This window comes from Marmota flaviventris, chromosome 10, assembly GCF_047511675.1.
Source record: "Marmota flaviventris isolate mMarFla1 chromosome 10, mMarFla1.hap1, whole genome shotgun sequence".
Lineage (NCBI taxonomy): Eukaryota > Metazoa > Chordata > Mammalia > Rodentia > Sciuridae > Marmota > Marmota flaviventris.
In genome coordinates, this window is record NC_092507.1 from 3,618,998 (window position 1) to 3,636,107 (window position 17,110).

General features: G+C 59.4%; 1 protein-coding gene across 5 annotated transcripts in view; it reads left to right on the plus strand.

Annotated features, from left to right (window-relative positions):
* The window catches only part of Kcnab2 (potassium voltage-gated channel subfamily A regulatory beta subunit 2), an 81,820-nt gene extending 65,092 nt beyond the window's left edge, over nucleotides 1–16,728 (plus strand). For all 5 annotated transcript variants that reach the window (XM_071617286.1, XM_071617285.1, XM_071617287.1 and 2 more), the window contains 11 exons: nucleotides 2,069–2,148; nucleotides 4,731–4,775; nucleotides 6,339–6,383; nucleotides 7,113–7,156; nucleotides 7,961–8,047; nucleotides 11,786–11,871; nucleotides 13,505–13,625; nucleotides 13,697–13,791; nucleotides 14,344–14,464; nucleotides 15,065–15,153; nucleotides 15,962–16,728. In XM_071617286.1, coding sequence (XP_071473387.1) covers nucleotides 2,069–2,148; nucleotides 4,731–4,775; nucleotides 6,339–6,383; nucleotides 7,113–7,156; nucleotides 7,961–8,047; nucleotides 11,786–11,871; nucleotides 13,505–13,625; nucleotides 13,697–13,791; nucleotides 14,344–14,464; nucleotides 15,065–15,153; nucleotides 15,962–16,051 — 903 coding nt within the window. In that variant the 3' untranslated portion in view covers nucleotides 16,052–16,728. The remainder of the gene's footprint in view (nucleotides 1–2,068; nucleotides 2,149–4,730; nucleotides 4,776–6,338; nucleotides 6,384–7,112; nucleotides 7,157–7,960; nucleotides 8,048–11,785; nucleotides 11,872–13,504; nucleotides 13,626–13,696; nucleotides 13,792–14,343; nucleotides 14,465–15,064; nucleotides 15,154–15,961) is intronic.
* The last annotated feature ends 382 nt before the right edge of the window (nucleotides 16,729–17,110 follow it).

Below are 17,110 nucleotides of genomic sequence, written 5' to 3' on the forward strand. Positions count from 1 at the left end.
CCACTGTGTAGTAGACCCCAAAGGAGGGGAAACACACAAAGAGGGCTGGGATGGGGGCTCCTGCAGGAAGCAAGAGTGGGCATGAGATGATGGGAAGAGCACTCCAGAGGACAGTGGGCAGCCAGGGGAGCCCCGAGGTCGGCCTTGAGGGCGGTGCCAGCAGGTAGGCGCAGGGGTTTTGGCTTTGATCATCTGTGAGACAGAAGCCACTGGAGGGTTTTGGCAGCAAGGAAATGTGACCTGACCTGGGTCTGAAAGCCCACTCTGGCTGCTGCCCAGGGAGTGGCCAGCCGGCGGGACTTCTTAAGTTGTAACATGCGCCCGAGTGCCCTGGGGATCCACTTATGGAAGACCCTGACAGGGCAAGTTGGAGGCAGAGCCAGGGCTGCTGTATCCGTGAGGCATCTGAAACACAGATGCCCTTGAGCCACAGCAGAGGAGAGAGAAAATAACCCAGCAAGCAGGACATCCGTCGATAACTCCACCGATGGCCACATGGCCAGTGGGCTTCCTGACCACCCCCAGCAGCCGGCTGACGGGCTCTGCTTTGGGCTGCACACACCTGAAATGTTTTGGGCTCACTGCTGCTTTTGAAAAACAGTAGATTTGACCCACCCTCCAAATACCCTGGATTTTTGGCATCCCTTGAAAAATCAAGGCACCTGGTAGTGCCAGGCCCACCTTCCCAAGGGCAGCACTAGCCATGGGCCCTGCCCCTAAGTTCCTTCAAGTGGTATCCCACCCAGCAGTCACCAGCCCTCTGTATTGCTCCCCACACCTGCCTGGCTGCTGTGACTCTGAGCTCAGTATTGAGAGAGGCCCCATGTCCCCACCCTTGGCTGACTCCCCGTCCTACAGGGGTTGAGGGCCACTGGGAATAACCTACCTCATCCTGGGCTGCCCGGTGCCCCAAGCTGAGCTTGGGGAATTGAGACACTTGGAGGGACAGCAGAGTCCAGGGGACACTTCTCTCCTGAACCTTGGAGGGGCTGGCTGTCCTTTGCAGATGGGCTCCCGGCTCCTCAATTCCCAGCCGCGCCACTGCCGCCAGTTAGTCTTTGCCAGTGGCCTGAGCAGCAAGCTCTGGTCTGCAGGTTGGATTGGGCCGCCATTTGTCAATCCTGCCCCACAGGGGGCTGGGAGTGTGCTGCATTGGAGAAACTCCAGCCAAGGCCACTCTGGCTCTCAGCCCCGCCGCATAGTAGCCGGGGGGCTTCTGTCTCTCCACCTGCAGTACACAACAGCACGGTCGTGGGCAGAAGGTTCCCGGAGACAGCTGAACACACGGCCGGAGCTGTAAGCAGAGACATTCATCCCACCAAGACCCGTGGAGCTCCTGTCAGCTCCTGAGGCCACCACAGCCGAGGGGCTTAGAATAGCAAAAATTCATTCCCCCACAGTCTGGAGGCCAGAAGCCTGAATCAAGGTGTCAGCAGAGCCCTGGTCCCTCCAGAGGCACTGAGCGGGAATCTGTCCCGTACCTCTTCCAGCTTCCGTGGGTTGCTTGCCACCATTGGTGTTCCCTGGCTCGTAGACACACCGAGCCAATCTCTGCTCCGTCATCACGTGACCTTCTCTGGGCTTCACGTTCACTTCCTGTGAGGATATCAGGCGTACTGAATTCAGGGCCCGCCTTGGAGCAGCATGAAATCATCATAACTGATTGCATTCACAAGACCCTCTTTCCAAATAAGGTCACCTTCTGAGGTTCTGAGCACCTATTGAACCCAGCCTACACCCTGGGACATCCCCAATAGGTAGTGTCCCTGCTCTCAGGAAATTCATGGCCCATAGGCTGCTTCTTTGTCCACTTTACCTTCATCTTGAAGGGTGTGTGACTGAGAGCTGCCTCCCCATCCTGTGGCAGGGGAGGACAGAGAGAGTGGGGAGGACAGGGAGAGAGGGGATGGGAGGTGGGGGAGGAGGCCATCTAGATCCCAGGCACCAGGGCCTAGGCACCAGGGAGGCCAGTCTCCCAGGCCACAGGGGTCCTGCTCTGGAGCCTCTGAGCCTTCCCCTGAGCTGGCAGGACAGTGCTGGACGTGAGCGACTCGGCCTCTCTTTTCAGATGGCAGAGCAGCTGATGACCTTGGCCTATGACAACGGCATCAACCTCTTCGATACCGCTGAAGTCTACGCAGCTGGCAAGTAAGTGTCTTTTCTTCTGAGGAAGGTGGCCCAGGATGTCGGGGTGAGGGGGGCAGCTCTGGTACCCCTCTCACCCTCACTGTGCCTTCCACCTCACTTCCTTTCTAAGCTCCCAGTGACCTTGGGGGCTACCTTTATGGGCCCAGAATCACAGAGCACTTGGGCACCGTTCGCTTGCTGAGCTCCCTGGTGCATGAGCACTGAGGTGACCGAAGTCCTTCTGGTGCCAAAGACACTGTGCGGGCCAGAGCTATGATTAAGTTGTTGTCCTGGGCTCTCGAGGTGCTGGTGACCTGCAGCCAGCCCCACATGCCTGACATTTTCATGTCTTAATGATGCAATTAGGGCGCCGGCCTCTCGGGAGCAGGAGAGAGCAGGGCTGGCCCATGCTGTGGGAAGCACTGCCCGTCTTGGCAGGGAACTTTCCTACTCAATTATGTAAAAGCTCAGCCCTCTTCAGCCAGAGCTGTTGGCTTCAATTTTAAAGACTGACTGTAATCAAATCATCCATTCCCCTGCATCGGGTTTCCAAAAGTTAGCTTTTGTTTGTGAAATCATTTGTTGGCTCCCTGCTCCCTGGTTGTCCCCCCCAGTCCTCCCCACGATAGCTCCTGCCTGGGGCTGTTGGCTGTGCTGACTGCAGCCCTGATCCGCTGTGCACCATGGCCAGGGGGCCAGCACCTGCCTCACGGGGCTCAGATTGCTGCGCGCTACCTGCAGTGGGGCCCCTGGCACCAAGCGTCAGGGAGCACAGCTGGGCCTTTGCTGGAGTCCTGACCCAGGACTGGGGAGCTGACAGCTGGGACCCCCACGCCTCCTGCAGCCCCTGTCAGCAGCCCCTCCTGTGCCACGGCCCTGCCATAAGGCAGCAGCAGCCCCCATCAAAGGGAAATGCTTCCCAGACAGAAGATGAGCTAAGCTGAGGGTCAAGGTGCCAGAGGCAGATGCCCAGCCCTGGGGCATCCAGTCCTGAGCCTCTTCCTTGGCCCAGCTCCTGCCTGGGCTTCTGCCCACAAGGGTGTATGGGAGGCAGAAGCTCCCTGCAGCCTCCTCTAGTTCCAGATGGTCCAGTCCCTGGGCTCTACCTCCCAGCAGCCACCCTGCTGAGGGCTGTCTTCAGTCTCCGTTTAACTGGACACCAGGGGCAGCATGCTGGGGCAAGCACGTGGGGGCCTATGCAGCCTCAGGCCTCTTGGAAGCCCTTTGCTAGAAACTGAGGATTCCGAGAGCACCTTCCTCTCAGGGTGCCATTGCTCTGGAGACCCACCTCTGCCAGCCACTGCAGCTCCTTCTCTGTCTAGCCCAGAGCAGAACCTGCCTGTCTGCACCCATCAATGCTCGGTGTGAGCAGCCACCCTCAATGCACAACATTGAACTCCAGGGACAGACCCAGAGGAGTCCCTCTGGGCAAGGGGCTAGGGACAGCTCCTGCGGGTGGTGGGCCAGAGCTGCCCCTCCTGCAGACGAGGGTGGACATGCACCTATCTTGCTTCTCATGCTGACACTAATTTGGTTGTTTCCCCGAGAGCCAAAGGATTTCCACGCCTCCCCCCCAACAGACACAGACAGATTCAAGTGTCACCAGATTGTTAGCTTGCAGGAAGGACACAAACAACAGGCCTTGGTTAGCCCACCGTCTACAACACAGCTCTGCAACCATGTCCACCCTTCCTAGTCCTTTGTCTGACAATCAGGGACCGAGGAATAAAAGGAAGAGGCCCAGGGATGAGTGAATTTTCCGTGCATCCTGACCATAAATGAAGAGCATTCAGAATGTACGCTAAACAGCTTGCAAATTAGGGCCCATTGTCTCTGAGTGGATGACTCAGGCGCTTTGATAATTGGAATGTAGCACTGGGTATGGATCATTCTCCGTCTGTTGCTTTTGCTCAGAAACATTTTGCTACAAGCAGAAAGTTCTTAAAAGTTAATCCAGCACTGCTGTGCCAAGTGAGGCTGGAACAGCCCGCTCCTGACCCCAGCTGGCCCGAGTTTAGTGCAGGACCAGGAGTGACGCCAAGCAGAACAGAGTGCTTGCCTTGCCATGTCCCTGATGTTCGGAATCAGAAAGCAAGAGACATGCAAACACACACGTGTTCACACTCGCACGCCCACAATCTGTTAGAAATACCACCACCACCAAAGGCATGTTGATTGTCTCTGAATGCAGAGGATGCATCTGATGAAAAATTCACCTTTTAAGCATATATCCGTCTGCGCATTTCACCCATGTACTGTGGCCAGGTGTTTTTCCCAGTGAATTCCAGCCAACCAGGGAAATGGGATGCTGACTTTGATGAGCCGGACATCAGCTCCTTCCTTCTCTGCAAGGTCTGGGGCTACTGCTACTTGGATGTGCGCCTGAGGGAGGGAGAAGAGCTACTCGCAGCCAGCCCCGGGCAGCGCCAGACCCTGCTTGTGTCTGGAATGAGCTGCCAAGCCAAGGTTGCTTTTATAGCCTGGCTCTCTAGGCCTTGTGGCAGTTTCACAGAGGGGACCCGTGGCTATTGTCCCAGCAGGGCTGGGTTTGATTTCCCCATTCTGCAGTGATGAAATCCCCTGGTCTGTCTCTTGCTTTGCAGGGCTGAAGTGGTATTAGGAAACATCATCAAGAAGAAGGGATGGAGGTAATTACTCTCTGCACACACAGGGAAGGAGGGGAGGAGGGGCAGTGCCTGGGAGGGGCAGATGTGCTCCCAGGTGCCTGGCTGGGTGGATGGGCCACTGCACTGCAGTGGGGAGGAAAGTAGAGGGGGTCCGTTCTTTCCTGTTGACCAATGTATTGCCCCAGGGCAGTCCTACTAAGGCCTGGAAGTCCCCCAGTTTTTCTTGCTGGGAAGGGAAAAACGTCTCAGAAGGGAGCAGCCCAGGCTCCTCCAGGGGAAGCAAGTGTTCATACCCTGAACGTCCAGGGCCAGGGCCAGGGCCAGGGCCAGGGCCAGGGAGAGAGAGTCTTGCAGGTCACTAGGTGAGTGTGAAATTCAGTTCTCTGAGGGATGGAGAATAGTGCAGTGGAGGCCGGCTGTGTTGGCCACCTGCCCTAGTGCCACTCTCCACATTAGTCCCACCCCACCCGCAGGGGTTGAGAGGGTAGGGCCCAGAGACAAAGCTATGAGAGCTGCCCTGGTGGCCAGGGTGCCAGACTGAGCACCTGCGGAGGGTCCGGGTGCAAAGCCTCCCTCCTCTTCAGAGGAGCCTGGAGGAGAGAATGGCCCCACCCTGTCTGCCTCCACACCCCTGGTGCTCACTGTCCCCATCTGGGAAGAGACCAGGGTCCGACCTCCCGGCAGGCTGTCCTGAGTCTGTAGATCATGGACCCAGCCAGTGCATCACTGCCCTGCGGGCTTGTCCTTGAGGGGTGACAGAGCCCAAGCCCAGAGGTGGCAGGTCGGGGCTGAGATCCTTCTCAGGAGTGACCCTCATCCACACTCTGGGCCTCAGCTACCTCTTTTTGTTTTTAGAAACTTGAGCACTTTTAAACCTGGGTTTTCCCTCCTGCCTCCTTTCCCACCTGCCACTCGGAATATCAGTGCCGTTTGTCAGGCAGCCCCCACCCCACCCCACCCCGTGGGTTTGTGACACCCACCTCTCATCCATCCAGTTGCTTCCTCTCAGCCCTGACTGATCCCCATGAATTCCTGTGGCCCAGTCATTCAAGAAAATCTCACCCGTATCAGCACTCCCCGTGGTGTCCCGGGAACGCACACAGGTGATGGCAGGTCGTGACCCCCTGGCTGCGGGCCAGGGTCACAGCTACCAATGCTCTGGCTGCAGAGGAGGTGCTCTGGTGTGGCCAGGAACAGCTGCCTGCCTCAGAGGCCCCTCCCAGGAGTAGGGGCACAGGACACACCCTGTCCAAACCCTCGTAGTCCTGTGTCCCCTGAGAGAGGGAAGAGAGGAGTTGACTTCTCAGCCTCCACCTGGGGGCCTGGCCACCCTGGGGCCCCCGCTGCCTGGCCCCCGCTGCCTGAATACAGTTCTGGGTGGTTATTTGCAGCAGGGCTGCCTCCTGGCTCTGGGGGTGCCCTGAGACCCCAAGCCAGCCATGGAGAAATGCCATTTCACACCAGGCACCAGGCACCAGGCACCCAGGTGGGAAGGCTTTTGAGGATCCCGCGTGGCAGCTGAGAGCTGCTGGGGTGGGGGAGAACGGGGTCCAGTAACACCTTCTCCTCTCTCCTGTCCTGCAGGCGGTCCAGCCTCGTCATCACCACCAAGATCTTCTGGGGTGGAAAGTAGGTGCAGCGCGCAGGAGGCTTCCTGCCGGGGTCCTGCAGCCGCAGCCCCGTCTCGTGCAGAAACCCGACTTGGGAGGCTCTGGGGGCAGGGGACAGACAGTCCGCCTTGAGGAGGGAGGATGTGTGGGCCCAGGGCAGTGTCCCATGCCCCATGCCCCACACAGCCCCGTGCAACTGGCACCCCACCTGCCTCGGGACATCCAGCCCAGAAAAGCAGCTTTGGCTGTTTGTCTTTTGCTCAAATCTTCTTTAATTTCTATTTATACTTCCATGTGGTTTTGGTTTTATTTTTATCCTTTCTGATTACAAAGGTAACTCATAAAAATTCTGGAAAGCAGAAAATTTGTGAAGTGTCCTATCCATCCCAAATTCCCTGGGCCACCCGTCACCCCCACCATACTCTGGGCATCTGGCTCTCTATTCTCTCTGAGGCTGGACAAATTCCATCTCATAGGAATTAGGAATGTAACTCATTCTTAATTTTTAAAAATCAAAGCCAAACAGAGGTAAAATTTAACACCAAACTCTGGAGGCCAGGACACCTCTCCCCCAGCCCCAGCCCCCAGGCTTCCACCTGAGCCCAGGGGAACTCTGCCCGTGGCTTTGGACTGCCCCAAGGGCCTAGGCTCGCAGCATTTGCTGACCTGCTTTCTCTGCCTGATACTGCATTCTCAACTTCTTCCCCAAACAGCTGTGACCTCACATCTACTATTACTTGTTTTTCAGAGCAGAGACTGAGAGGGGCCTTTCCAGGAAACACATCATAGAAGGTGAGGAGGGGCTCTGCCATGGGCCCCCAGGCCCATGCGTCCCTCCCCTGGAGGAAGAGCAAAGACACACAGTGCCGTGGCCCCAGCTGTCTGTCCTGCAAGGGGCCCAGCCCAGGGCACCCAGAGCTCTGGTCTGACCCTCTCCTTCCACCCCAGGCAGGCACGGGTGGACCTTGCATTAAATGATGGCAGCCCTAGGGCTGGGCACAGACAGGCCAGGGTTTCAATCCAATGGCCTCAAGCAGGGGCCATCGCTTCCCCAAGCCCCTGTCACAGTGTCTGCGAAGCCAGGCCAGTGCTGCTGGGAGTGCTCGGCATCCTGGGGAATCCGGAAGGACCCAGGGGTTGCACAGAGACTCGCAGCCAAGGCTCAGCTCACAGGCACCAGAGCAGGGGCTCAGCCTGCTTGTGAGGGTCTTCAGGCCATTCCCAGTCACTCAGATTTCCATGGAGCCAACATCCCCCCTCCCTTAACAACCACAGCCAGGCCCTGGTGCCGAGCTGTGCCGGAGCCGGCACGTGCACCGCCAGCTCAGTGTTCCCAGCCTCCTGGTAGGGCTAGCTGGTGCTCCGCGCAAGTCAGACCCCGCGGGCCTTTTGTGGGGAAGGCGGCAGATGCCCTCCCCTCCTCACCTCTGCCTGTCATCCCTAGGACCCCCACAGCAGAAGAGCGGGGCCCCAGGGGCAGGTCTTCCTTCAGCCAAGGCATGTTGGGCCTGTGGTTCCTCTGCCCCACGTTCTCCTGAGTGCCAGGACCCCCATTCCCTTTGGGCTGTGCCCCCACTTCCTCCTTTCCTCCCCCAGGTCTGAAGGCCTCTCTGGAGCGGCTGCAGCTGGAGTACGTGGATGTGGTGTTCGCCAACCGCCCAGACCCCAACACGCCCATGGAAGGTACGTGCTCCCCGTGGCGCCGGCCAGTGGGCGCGGACCACAGAGCCGCCTGGGCGAGGGTCTGAACTGAGGCTCTGCAGGCCACCAGCTCGGCCCCACGGGGCTCCCAGCCAGGCCTGGTGGGGGGCGGACGGGCCTTCCCAGCCACCAGGCGCACGCTGGAACCTCCAGGCGGAGTCCACCCGTGCTGGGTCCATGCCAACCCACGCCTGGCTGCATTAGAACCGTGCGGAATGTTCTCTCCTCTCTGCTGTGGGCATTTTGTCGCAGTGAAGCGGCAGCATGGGTCTCTGGCAGCGGGCGCCTTCTTTCAATCTGGTTCTGCTGGGAGGTTGTAGGGTCTTCTGCTCCGGGGATGAATTCTTCCCCAGAGGAGAAAGTACATTCAGTGCTTTGGAAGCATCTTGGTTTCTTTGCGTTTTTATCCCCTGGACTCCACACCCTCGGCCCTTCCCGCTCCCACCTCTGCCCCGGGCATCTTCTCGTTTGTGCTCCGCCGCTTTGGGGACTTGGAAATTCAGTTGTGCTGGGACTATTTCTCTTCCTTTGTGTGTATACAGCATGCACTTGTGTGTGTATATAATTTTTTTCTTTTAACAGAAGGATTCTGCACAAAGTGATTTGTGGTCCCCTCCTTGTGCCCTTTGCCACGCCACGCCTCCCGTGTTCCCACAGCTGTAAACTCGGTCTCTTTAAATCTTTCTTTTATCACCAGGGGACCCATTTAGTTCCTCCAAGTCAAGGACATTCATCATAGAAGGTACACAGTGCCCTCAGCCGGCCATTGACTCCTGTGTCCGAGCTGCATTTTATGAGACAGTGTTTTTATTTACACAGCTCTCTGTCCCCCATGACAAACTTCTCCATAAAATGCATCGGGGGAGGGGGAACGCCCTATGAGGACATCTCGCAAGTGAAGGAAAAGCAAAGCGGTGTCGGAGCCCCTCGCCCCCACCCACACTGTCACTTCACCCTTTCCCTCCGTGCATGTCCCCCACCCCGCAGCCCTGCTCGCACTGCTGTGGTCTGCGGTGGCCAGCTGTCTCTGCCGGGGCCCCCTCTTGAGCTGAGAATGTGCACTCCCCACCTGGAAACCTGACTTTGGAGGGTGCTGTGGGGAGGACTGGGGACACCAGGCTTCCACAGAAGCAAACCCATCGGAGACCCCAGAACATGAGGCCCCAAGAAGTCCTGTCTCAGAGCTCTGCAGCACCCTGGCTCTTTGTGAGCATGCTGGCTGCCTGTGGCCACCAGAGGCCCCTTGACCGGCTGAGCCAGTTGTCCTTTCACCTTCTGGCCAGACGTCTGCATGGAGATGGAGCCATTTTCTTCCTCGAAGTACACCTACCTGAACCAGTGGGATTCTGAGGCCCAGGGCAGCCTCCAGCATGCTTGGTCTCTGCCCCACCTCAGCTAAGGGCCCCGGGCCCGGCCCTGAGCACAGGCCTTGGCCTCCCTGGGGACTGGGCAGTGTTCCACACTGGAAGGCTCCTGCCTGCCACCTGGTGTGCCACCTGACCCCTCCCATGAATTATTTGTGATGCAGCAGCGATGCCCTGGGTTCTGGCAGCAGCTGGAAGGGTCTGGAGCCTGCTTCTGTCTAATAGCATTAAATATGGAGGAGAAGGAAGTCTTCCCCAATTGCCCATTTCTGGGCCGCTGACATCACACCTGTGCCTGTGCTCCTGAGTGTGGGTTCCACACCAGCCTGCCTCTGCCCAGATCCTCTGGGGAGCCCAGGGGCCTGTGCCCAGGATCCCTGCCTCTGGGGACAGCCAGTCTCACACAGACTCCCCCCAGGCGAACCAGCATGGAAAGGGCCTCACTGGGCACCACATGGCCTCTCTGGCTGGGATCTTCATGATCAGAGAGAGCTGTCGGGGAGGGAAGGCGAGGGGCCAGGCTGGCCTTGGGGGTCCTTTGGCTTCCCTCCCTCTGGCATGTGGCCCCAGGCCTTGGCTGAAGAGTCAGGAGTGCTGCTGCGTGGTCGCAGGTACCCCGAGAGTGTTTCTAAAAGACCGAGCAGGACAGCCAGGCCGGAGCCTGGGCTAGATGGAAAGGTCCCCCGGGACCAGCTGGGCCTCCTCCAGCTCTCCAACCAGGCACCACCCTCCTGGGTCTGACCTGCAGGTGGCCCCCAGGAGAGCCCCAAGAAGGTTCCAAGAGGGCCCCAGAGAGGTTCAGACTCCCCTCCCAGCTCCCACCCTCCAAGATGGGCCGAGAGGAGTCCCAGGAGCCACAGTCCCTGACCTTGGAAGGAAAGAGGGCCTACCTGGCTAGAGGTGACCCTGCTAAGACCCCAACCCCGGAGCCACAGCTACTTTAGCACCAGCACTGAGGATGCCCTGGGTCCCCCCTGGAGCAGACCCCGGCCAAAGGAGTACTTAGGGACCCAGGGTGGACAGGAAGTGACACCAACTCAGGATAGGCAGGAAGCAGCACTGCCACCCTGCGCCAGGGAGGATGCCTGTGGGCCTGTGGCCACTCCGAGGTGGAGCTGTCTGAGCCACCTGGAGTCCCCTGTCCTCCCTTCCTTCCTCTCTTCCCCCTTTCCTCCCTTCCTCCGCTCATACCTCTGGCCATCCACAGGGACCTGGGCTTTCCCCTCACAGTGGGTGCTGAGGAGCAAGCCGCTCCCGGAGATGGGCTTTCCAGGGCGGATGTTGTGGCTGTGTGTTTAGAAACACTTGTCCCCCCCACTCCCCACGCTGCCTCGGGTGGTCGAACTTGCAAGCACTGTATGGGACCTGTGAGAAGCCCAGGAGCGGCCAGGCCAGGGGCGCCTAGAAACTCTGAAAACTTCAGGCCTGGCTCTGTCGTAAAGACTGCAGCATCCCCAGGAGGCCAGAAAGCAGAGGGGGCCCTAGGACCAGCAGATTCTTAATGTCTCAAAGACTTTTTTGAATCGTGGGCAGAATCTTACGCTGTCGGGGGACCCTTCCCCTCCCTCACTTAGAAGGGTGGCCCGGTGCCTCCGCCACTCGCTCCTTAGGACTGATTTTGGCTATCCAGGACTCATGATCCCCAGAACTCCTGGAGCTGCCCAACCGTTCCCCTCCAGGCCTGGGCCCCTCACAGGAGGGGCACTCAGACCCCTGTTGCCCTGGCACCATCCAGCAGAGGGTGGGCCTGGGCAGTGCTGTGCTGTTGGGGTCCTGGGGCTGGTCCAGGAAAGGCTGTGCACCTGCCCTGGTTCCCCAAAGCACAGGAGGAGCTCAACCCTGCACCCCACCTCGTGGAACCATGCAGGGTCCCAAACTCTGTCCCTGTGCCTGCAGACGCCATCATTTCCTCTCCACAGAACCCTCTAGATTCCCGTCAGACTGCAGTGTCCCGCAGGAGGCCATAAACAGGCAGGACGTGCTTGCTTCCTGTGCCTTTGGCCAATCCCATCATTAGCTAAGCCGTTCACCTGGCCCTTCCTGAGCAGCTGGGGTCTCCAGCTCCTCCCCTCCCCCGCTCCTCTCCATAGCACATCACATTCCACCCATGACCCATGTTTCAAAGAAACCGGAAGGCCTGTGACTAGAGGGAGCGATTGTTTTCAAGTTCTCGGATGGTGACTCACTTTTTATCCCTCCTGGACCCCCAACCCCAGCCTCGGAGCCAGGAAGTACACTGCTTGCAAGACGTCTCTGCAGCCCACCCCCCCAGCTCCCTGCCTGTATTTGCAGAATGTCCCCAGGCTGGGCTGAGCCCCCAGCTGCCCCCACCTATGTTCTCCCTCTCTCGTGACAGAGACCGTGCGGGCCATGACCCACGTCATCAACCAGGGGATGGCCATGTACTGGGGCACGTCGCGCTGGAGCTCCATGGAGATCATGGTACGGTGACACTCAGGGTGTGCCGTGGGGCGGGGCTCTTCCTGTGCTATAGAAAAGGATCTGTGTGCCTTTGGTCCCTGAGGAGGGGGACAGTATGGAAGAGTGCGGGGGTGATGCCCGCAGCCCTTCTCCAAAGGGCCTCAGCTGGAACCACAGCATTATGTGATGACAGATGCTGAGCCCCTGACCTCAGTCCCCCCACCTGTTGATCAAGCCTGGTAGCATGGCCTGTCCCTCATGCACCTGTTTTGAGGACTCCGAGAGAACCGGTGTGATACTCTTAGCAGAGGTCCTGGATCCCAGCAAGTCCTCAATGATGGCATCACTAGCCACTGCCTTGGGCTCTGACACTGTTCTGGGTGCTCTTAGATTTAAGGATTTTCCCTTTAATCCTTATAAGACCATATGAAGTAAGTGCTACTGTCATCCCATTTCTCAAATGTGAAGATCAAGGCACAGAAAGATTAAGTAACCTGCTCAAGGCCACACAGGTCAGGTTGAGATGGGTGCTCAGGCCATCAGGCACAGCCTGGGCTGCCTTAGAATGTGATCTGGCTGTCAGGACCCTGGGCTTCCATCTCTTAATCCACGCTGTTTCCCCCTCACTCACATTTTCTGGAAAGAATTTCACTAGCTGTCATTTCCCTCCATGGGAACCATTAGAGGCGGAGGGTAGCAGAGGTTTCTTGGTATTTCTGCAAATACCAAGAAAGTCAGCAGGGTACCCTCTTCTCAAAGCTCGTAGGGAGAGTGAGGGCAGAGGCCCTGGGGTCTGCATCTTCCCGGGCTGACTTGCCCCAGCCCCCAGCCCCCAGCCCCACTTCCGGCCGCAGCCCATTCAGGCTGGCCTCCCAGAACTCCCTGCATCCAGCCTCCCACTCAGGTCCCCGGGGCCTGCTTCACGGGACAAATCCAGCAGAGTTTCCATCCCTAACTGAACATAGCTCGTCCTCTGTGGTGTGCCATCCACGAGCATGCCCTGGACACTTTCCCAGCCAGCGCTGGGCTCCCGGAGGTGTATCATCAACCCATCCTGCAGATGAGAAGGTTCGATGAGCCTCAAGCCCCAGGAGACAGGGCCCTCAGGGTGGCAGCCAGGGCTCCCTTGCCAACCTGTCTAGAGACCTTGGCCAGGGCTCATCCCATTGGAGAGGGGGCCTGCAGGGACCGGCCTGGAGCCTGGTCCTGGAAGTGGGCTGCCATAGCTGCTGCCCCTCCTAGGGGTGTGTTTGCTGTCACCACTGTCACCCCAGGACCAGGCTCAGGGCAGCACGCACAGTGGTAAGAACAGTCAGCACAGCAGCAGTCTCTGACGCCTGCCACAAGCCAGGCACCACCGAGGGCCACAGACACCCTGGTCCTATGAGACCCTCAGGACAGATGGGGAAACTGAGGCACCGGGCCAGCAAGTGCCAGAAGCCCACGCGGGCATTGCACTTTCCCCAGACCCTTTCAACCTGGGGACCCCACAGTCGCCCCCTTTTCCTGGCTCACGTGGAGCTCACAGACTCCCAGGAAAGCTGAGGGGCATGGTGGGGGGAGCAGGCAGGGCCAGGCATTTCCCAGGGATGCCTCTCCCTGCTGCCCCAGGCCTGTTGACACGGGGGCTGCCTGGGCCCCTCTGTATCCGCAGGAGGCCTACTCCGTGGCCCGGCAGTTCAACCTGATCCCGCCCATCTGCGAGCAGGCAGAGTACCACATGTTCCAGCGCGAGAAGGTGGAGGTGCAGCTGCCGGAGCTGTTCCACAAGATAGGTGGGCGCCCACCCCGCCACCTGCCAGCCCGCAGGCCCCGGGCTCCGTCTCACCTGCTTTTCCTCTCTCAGGAGTGGGCGCCATGACCTGGTCCCCTCTGGCCTGCGGCATCGTTTCTGGAAAGTATGACAGTGGCATCCCACCCTACTCGAGAGCCTCCTTGAAGGTGAAGGAGTGGCCCAGGGTGGGGAGGGGCGCTGTGGGCAGGTGAGGCCTTGGGCGGACCTCAGGGGCACAGCTGTCCCAGCCACCATCACCAGGATGGGTTTCCTGGCATGAGAACCTGGGCAGAGCCCCTTCCTCCTGACCCCACGAGTAGAGGGACCACCCACCCTGAGACAGGCCCCAGGTGAGGAGGCCCCTTCGCCTGACACTCACAATGTGGGCAGGGTCCACTTAGGCCCTTTGAGGTAGCCTCCCTTCCAGAACACCCCACTCTCCACCGCCACTGAGACCTCTGGGGTTAAGAGCAGGGCTGGGGGCTGGCATGTGAGGTCACCCCAACCTCTCTGGTTTCCCTGGGTCCCCCAGGGGTCCTGACCTCAGAGACAGGTCCGACCTCACCCTGCCTAAGTCTGGCCCACGGCCGGTGATGCTGGAAGGCCTGGGCCTGGGGCGGGGCTGCTGTCAGGGAGAGGACTGAAAGGAGCACAGGTCATCAGCCATCTGCGGTGGGAGGCCCAGGTGACCCCTCACTTGTAGCTGTGTCCACCCCCAGGGCTACCAGTGGCTGAAAGACAAGATCCTGAGTGAGGAGGGCCGGCGGCAGCAGGCCAAGCTGAAGGAGCTGCAGGCCATCGCCGAGCGCCTGGGGTGCACCCTCCCGCAGCTGGCCATAGGTAACAGGGACCTGGGACAGGGATGGGACTCAGGCCCCTGGGGTATGAGGGGGTCCCTGAGCGCCTAGACTGTGGGGTCTCGCAGCTGGCCATAGGTAACAGGGACCTGGGACAGGGATGGGACTCAGGCCCCTGGGGTATGACGGGGTCCCTGAGCGCCTAGACTGTGGGGTCTCGCAGCTGGCCATAGGTAATGGGGCTCAGAACCCAGTGGGCCAGTGTCCCTGGGAGGAGGTGAGGAACTCCTGTGTGACATGGCCAGGGCTGCAAGGGACAGGGTTAGGATCCATGTCCCTGGAGAGAGGGCATGGGTCCTTGAGAGCCTGGGCCACCCCCTCCATCCACCAGCCACGTGGCACGGGGAACAAGGGGGTCCCTGATCCCTTGGGCCGTATTTCCACAGGGGCAGTGGGGCCAGAGCTCTCCAGCACCTTCTCCACCGGGCTTTGGGCAGAGTCCCCTTTGGCACTGCTGAGCTTCCTGGCACCCTGAGCCCCCAGACCAAAAAGCCGGGTCTCTCTGGCCCAGTCAGGGGCAAGGCAGAGCCAGAGGCCACAGTGGGAAGACCTGCCTCCCTCACCTCCTGTCTTGCTCCCCCAGCCTGGTGCCTGAGGAACGAGGGGGTCAGCTCTGTGCTTCTCGGTGCTTCCAACGCGGAACAGCTCATGGAGAACATTGGAGCAATACAGGTGAGTGGGGGCTGAGGTGGAGCTCGGGGCCCAGCGAGCCCTTCACCCAAGCACAGGGCCACTCAGCACCCGCAGTGCCCGGAAAAGTGCAGGGGCTGCATCTGGCGTGAGCCTGCTCTGAACTGCGTCCTGATAACAGGAGCAGATACGAACACTAAATGCAAGAAGTCAGTGACAAATGCCAGAGGTGACCAGCGCCTTAGGGCAGGAGAGCCACAGTGCCAGGCTTCGGGGGTCAGCTGGGCTAGTGGAGAAAGGGGCTTTGGGGCAAGTCTTGAAGAAATGCCAGAGACTCATGCATAGAAGCTTCCGGGGGAGGAGCAGTCCTGGCCGGTTGAGGAGGCACCAGGCAGAGCTGAGGTCCCCAGGGCGTTACATGCCTCTAAGGACTGGGCTGAGCTGGGAACAGAGCCTGGCATGCTCCAATGAGCTGTTGAAAGGGTCTTGCTTTCTGGCAGCTCATGGGGGGCACTTCAAGGTCAAGGCCAAGGCCGAGATTGCTGGTGGGAGGTAGCAGCAGTCTCTGAGGTCAGGTGTGGGAGCTGTGGTTGGAGCCTGGGTGCTGATGAGATTGGCTGAGAAACTGGATATGGGGCGGGAGAGCAGAGTCAGTCCTGTATTGCTGTCACCTAAGGCAGGGGCAGCTGGGAGAGCAGTTAGGGGGCACAGAAGGCAGGCACTTGGGGCCTCTACCCTGCTACCACCACCACCTGCCAGTCCGTGGAACATGGAAGGGTCGCCTGCCTCCTCCACAGGCCCAGCCAAACTCGTTCGTGGAGTTCTGACTAGTTCTTGTCCCTGCACGCAGGTCCTTCCAAAACTGTCATCGTCCATTATCCACGAGATCGATAGCATTTTGGGCAATAAACCCTACAGCAAAAAGGACTACAGATCCTAAGCTGCCCACCACCTGCTCGGACAGTTTCCGGTTCCCTCCTGTCTGTTCGCTCGCTTATGCTGTTTTGACGCCAAGTACAGCGTGGGGTTTGTATCCAAGAGAAAACACCACGCCCAGACGTCATCGGGAAATGATCTCCAGTCGCTGCCAGATGCCACCCGCTGCTTCCCCAGACCATGTCCAGCGTGAGCCAGGGAGATGGCATTGGTTAGGAAGGACCTTCAAGCAGTCCCACCCAAGCCTGTCGCCTCGGCTCATCCTTGGAGAGGAAACCAAGCTTCTCCCAGCCGTGACCCTTCGTGGCAGTTCCCAAAGTCACAGCCAGGCAGAGACTTGGTTGGGTCCTCGGGGCAGGCAGAGTTGGCCTCTCCTCTACCAAGAACCCCCCCCCCCCCGGGAAGGAGTCCAGCACTTCCTGGAGCCCCCTCTGCCAAGGCCCTGGTAGCTGGGGTCGGGCTCCCTACTGGAGGCTTCGTCAGCCTGCCTTTCCACGGGCTCCAGGTATTTTGTGCTGGGCCCAACCTCAGATCCCTTCCACCACCCCTCTCGACCCCACCCTGCCCAGGCCATGCCCACCCAGCTAGCCCTTGGCCCCCACCCCACCCTTGCTGGCAGGGGCAGGGACCCCGGGGAGATTGGCTCTGTGGTTTGGGACCCATAAAAGTTTGTGGGTCTGACTTTTAGATAATTGTCCCACCGTCTCCAACTCTGCCCACAATTGATAGGCCCCATGCCACAGAGGCCCAGAGCACATGGGAAGGGTCCCAGTGGAATGGGCCCTGTCCATGCCACAGAAGGCCCTGTGAAGCACAGTTAGACACACTGTGGCTGCTGACCACCTGGGGGCAGGCGACAGTAGGCAGGGGCCATATGCCCAAGGCTGATTCCTTAGGCCCAAGACCCTTCTCTGTCCTTTGGCGGAGCAGTGGCCCTGGGTTCTGCCCAGAGAACACGCTTCGGCTCAGTGAGGGAGAGCCTCTTGGGTTCCATGCTGCAGGCCCAAGGACCAAGGGCTGTGCCTCAGCAACAGTCCCCACAATATAGGAAAGACCCCAGGGA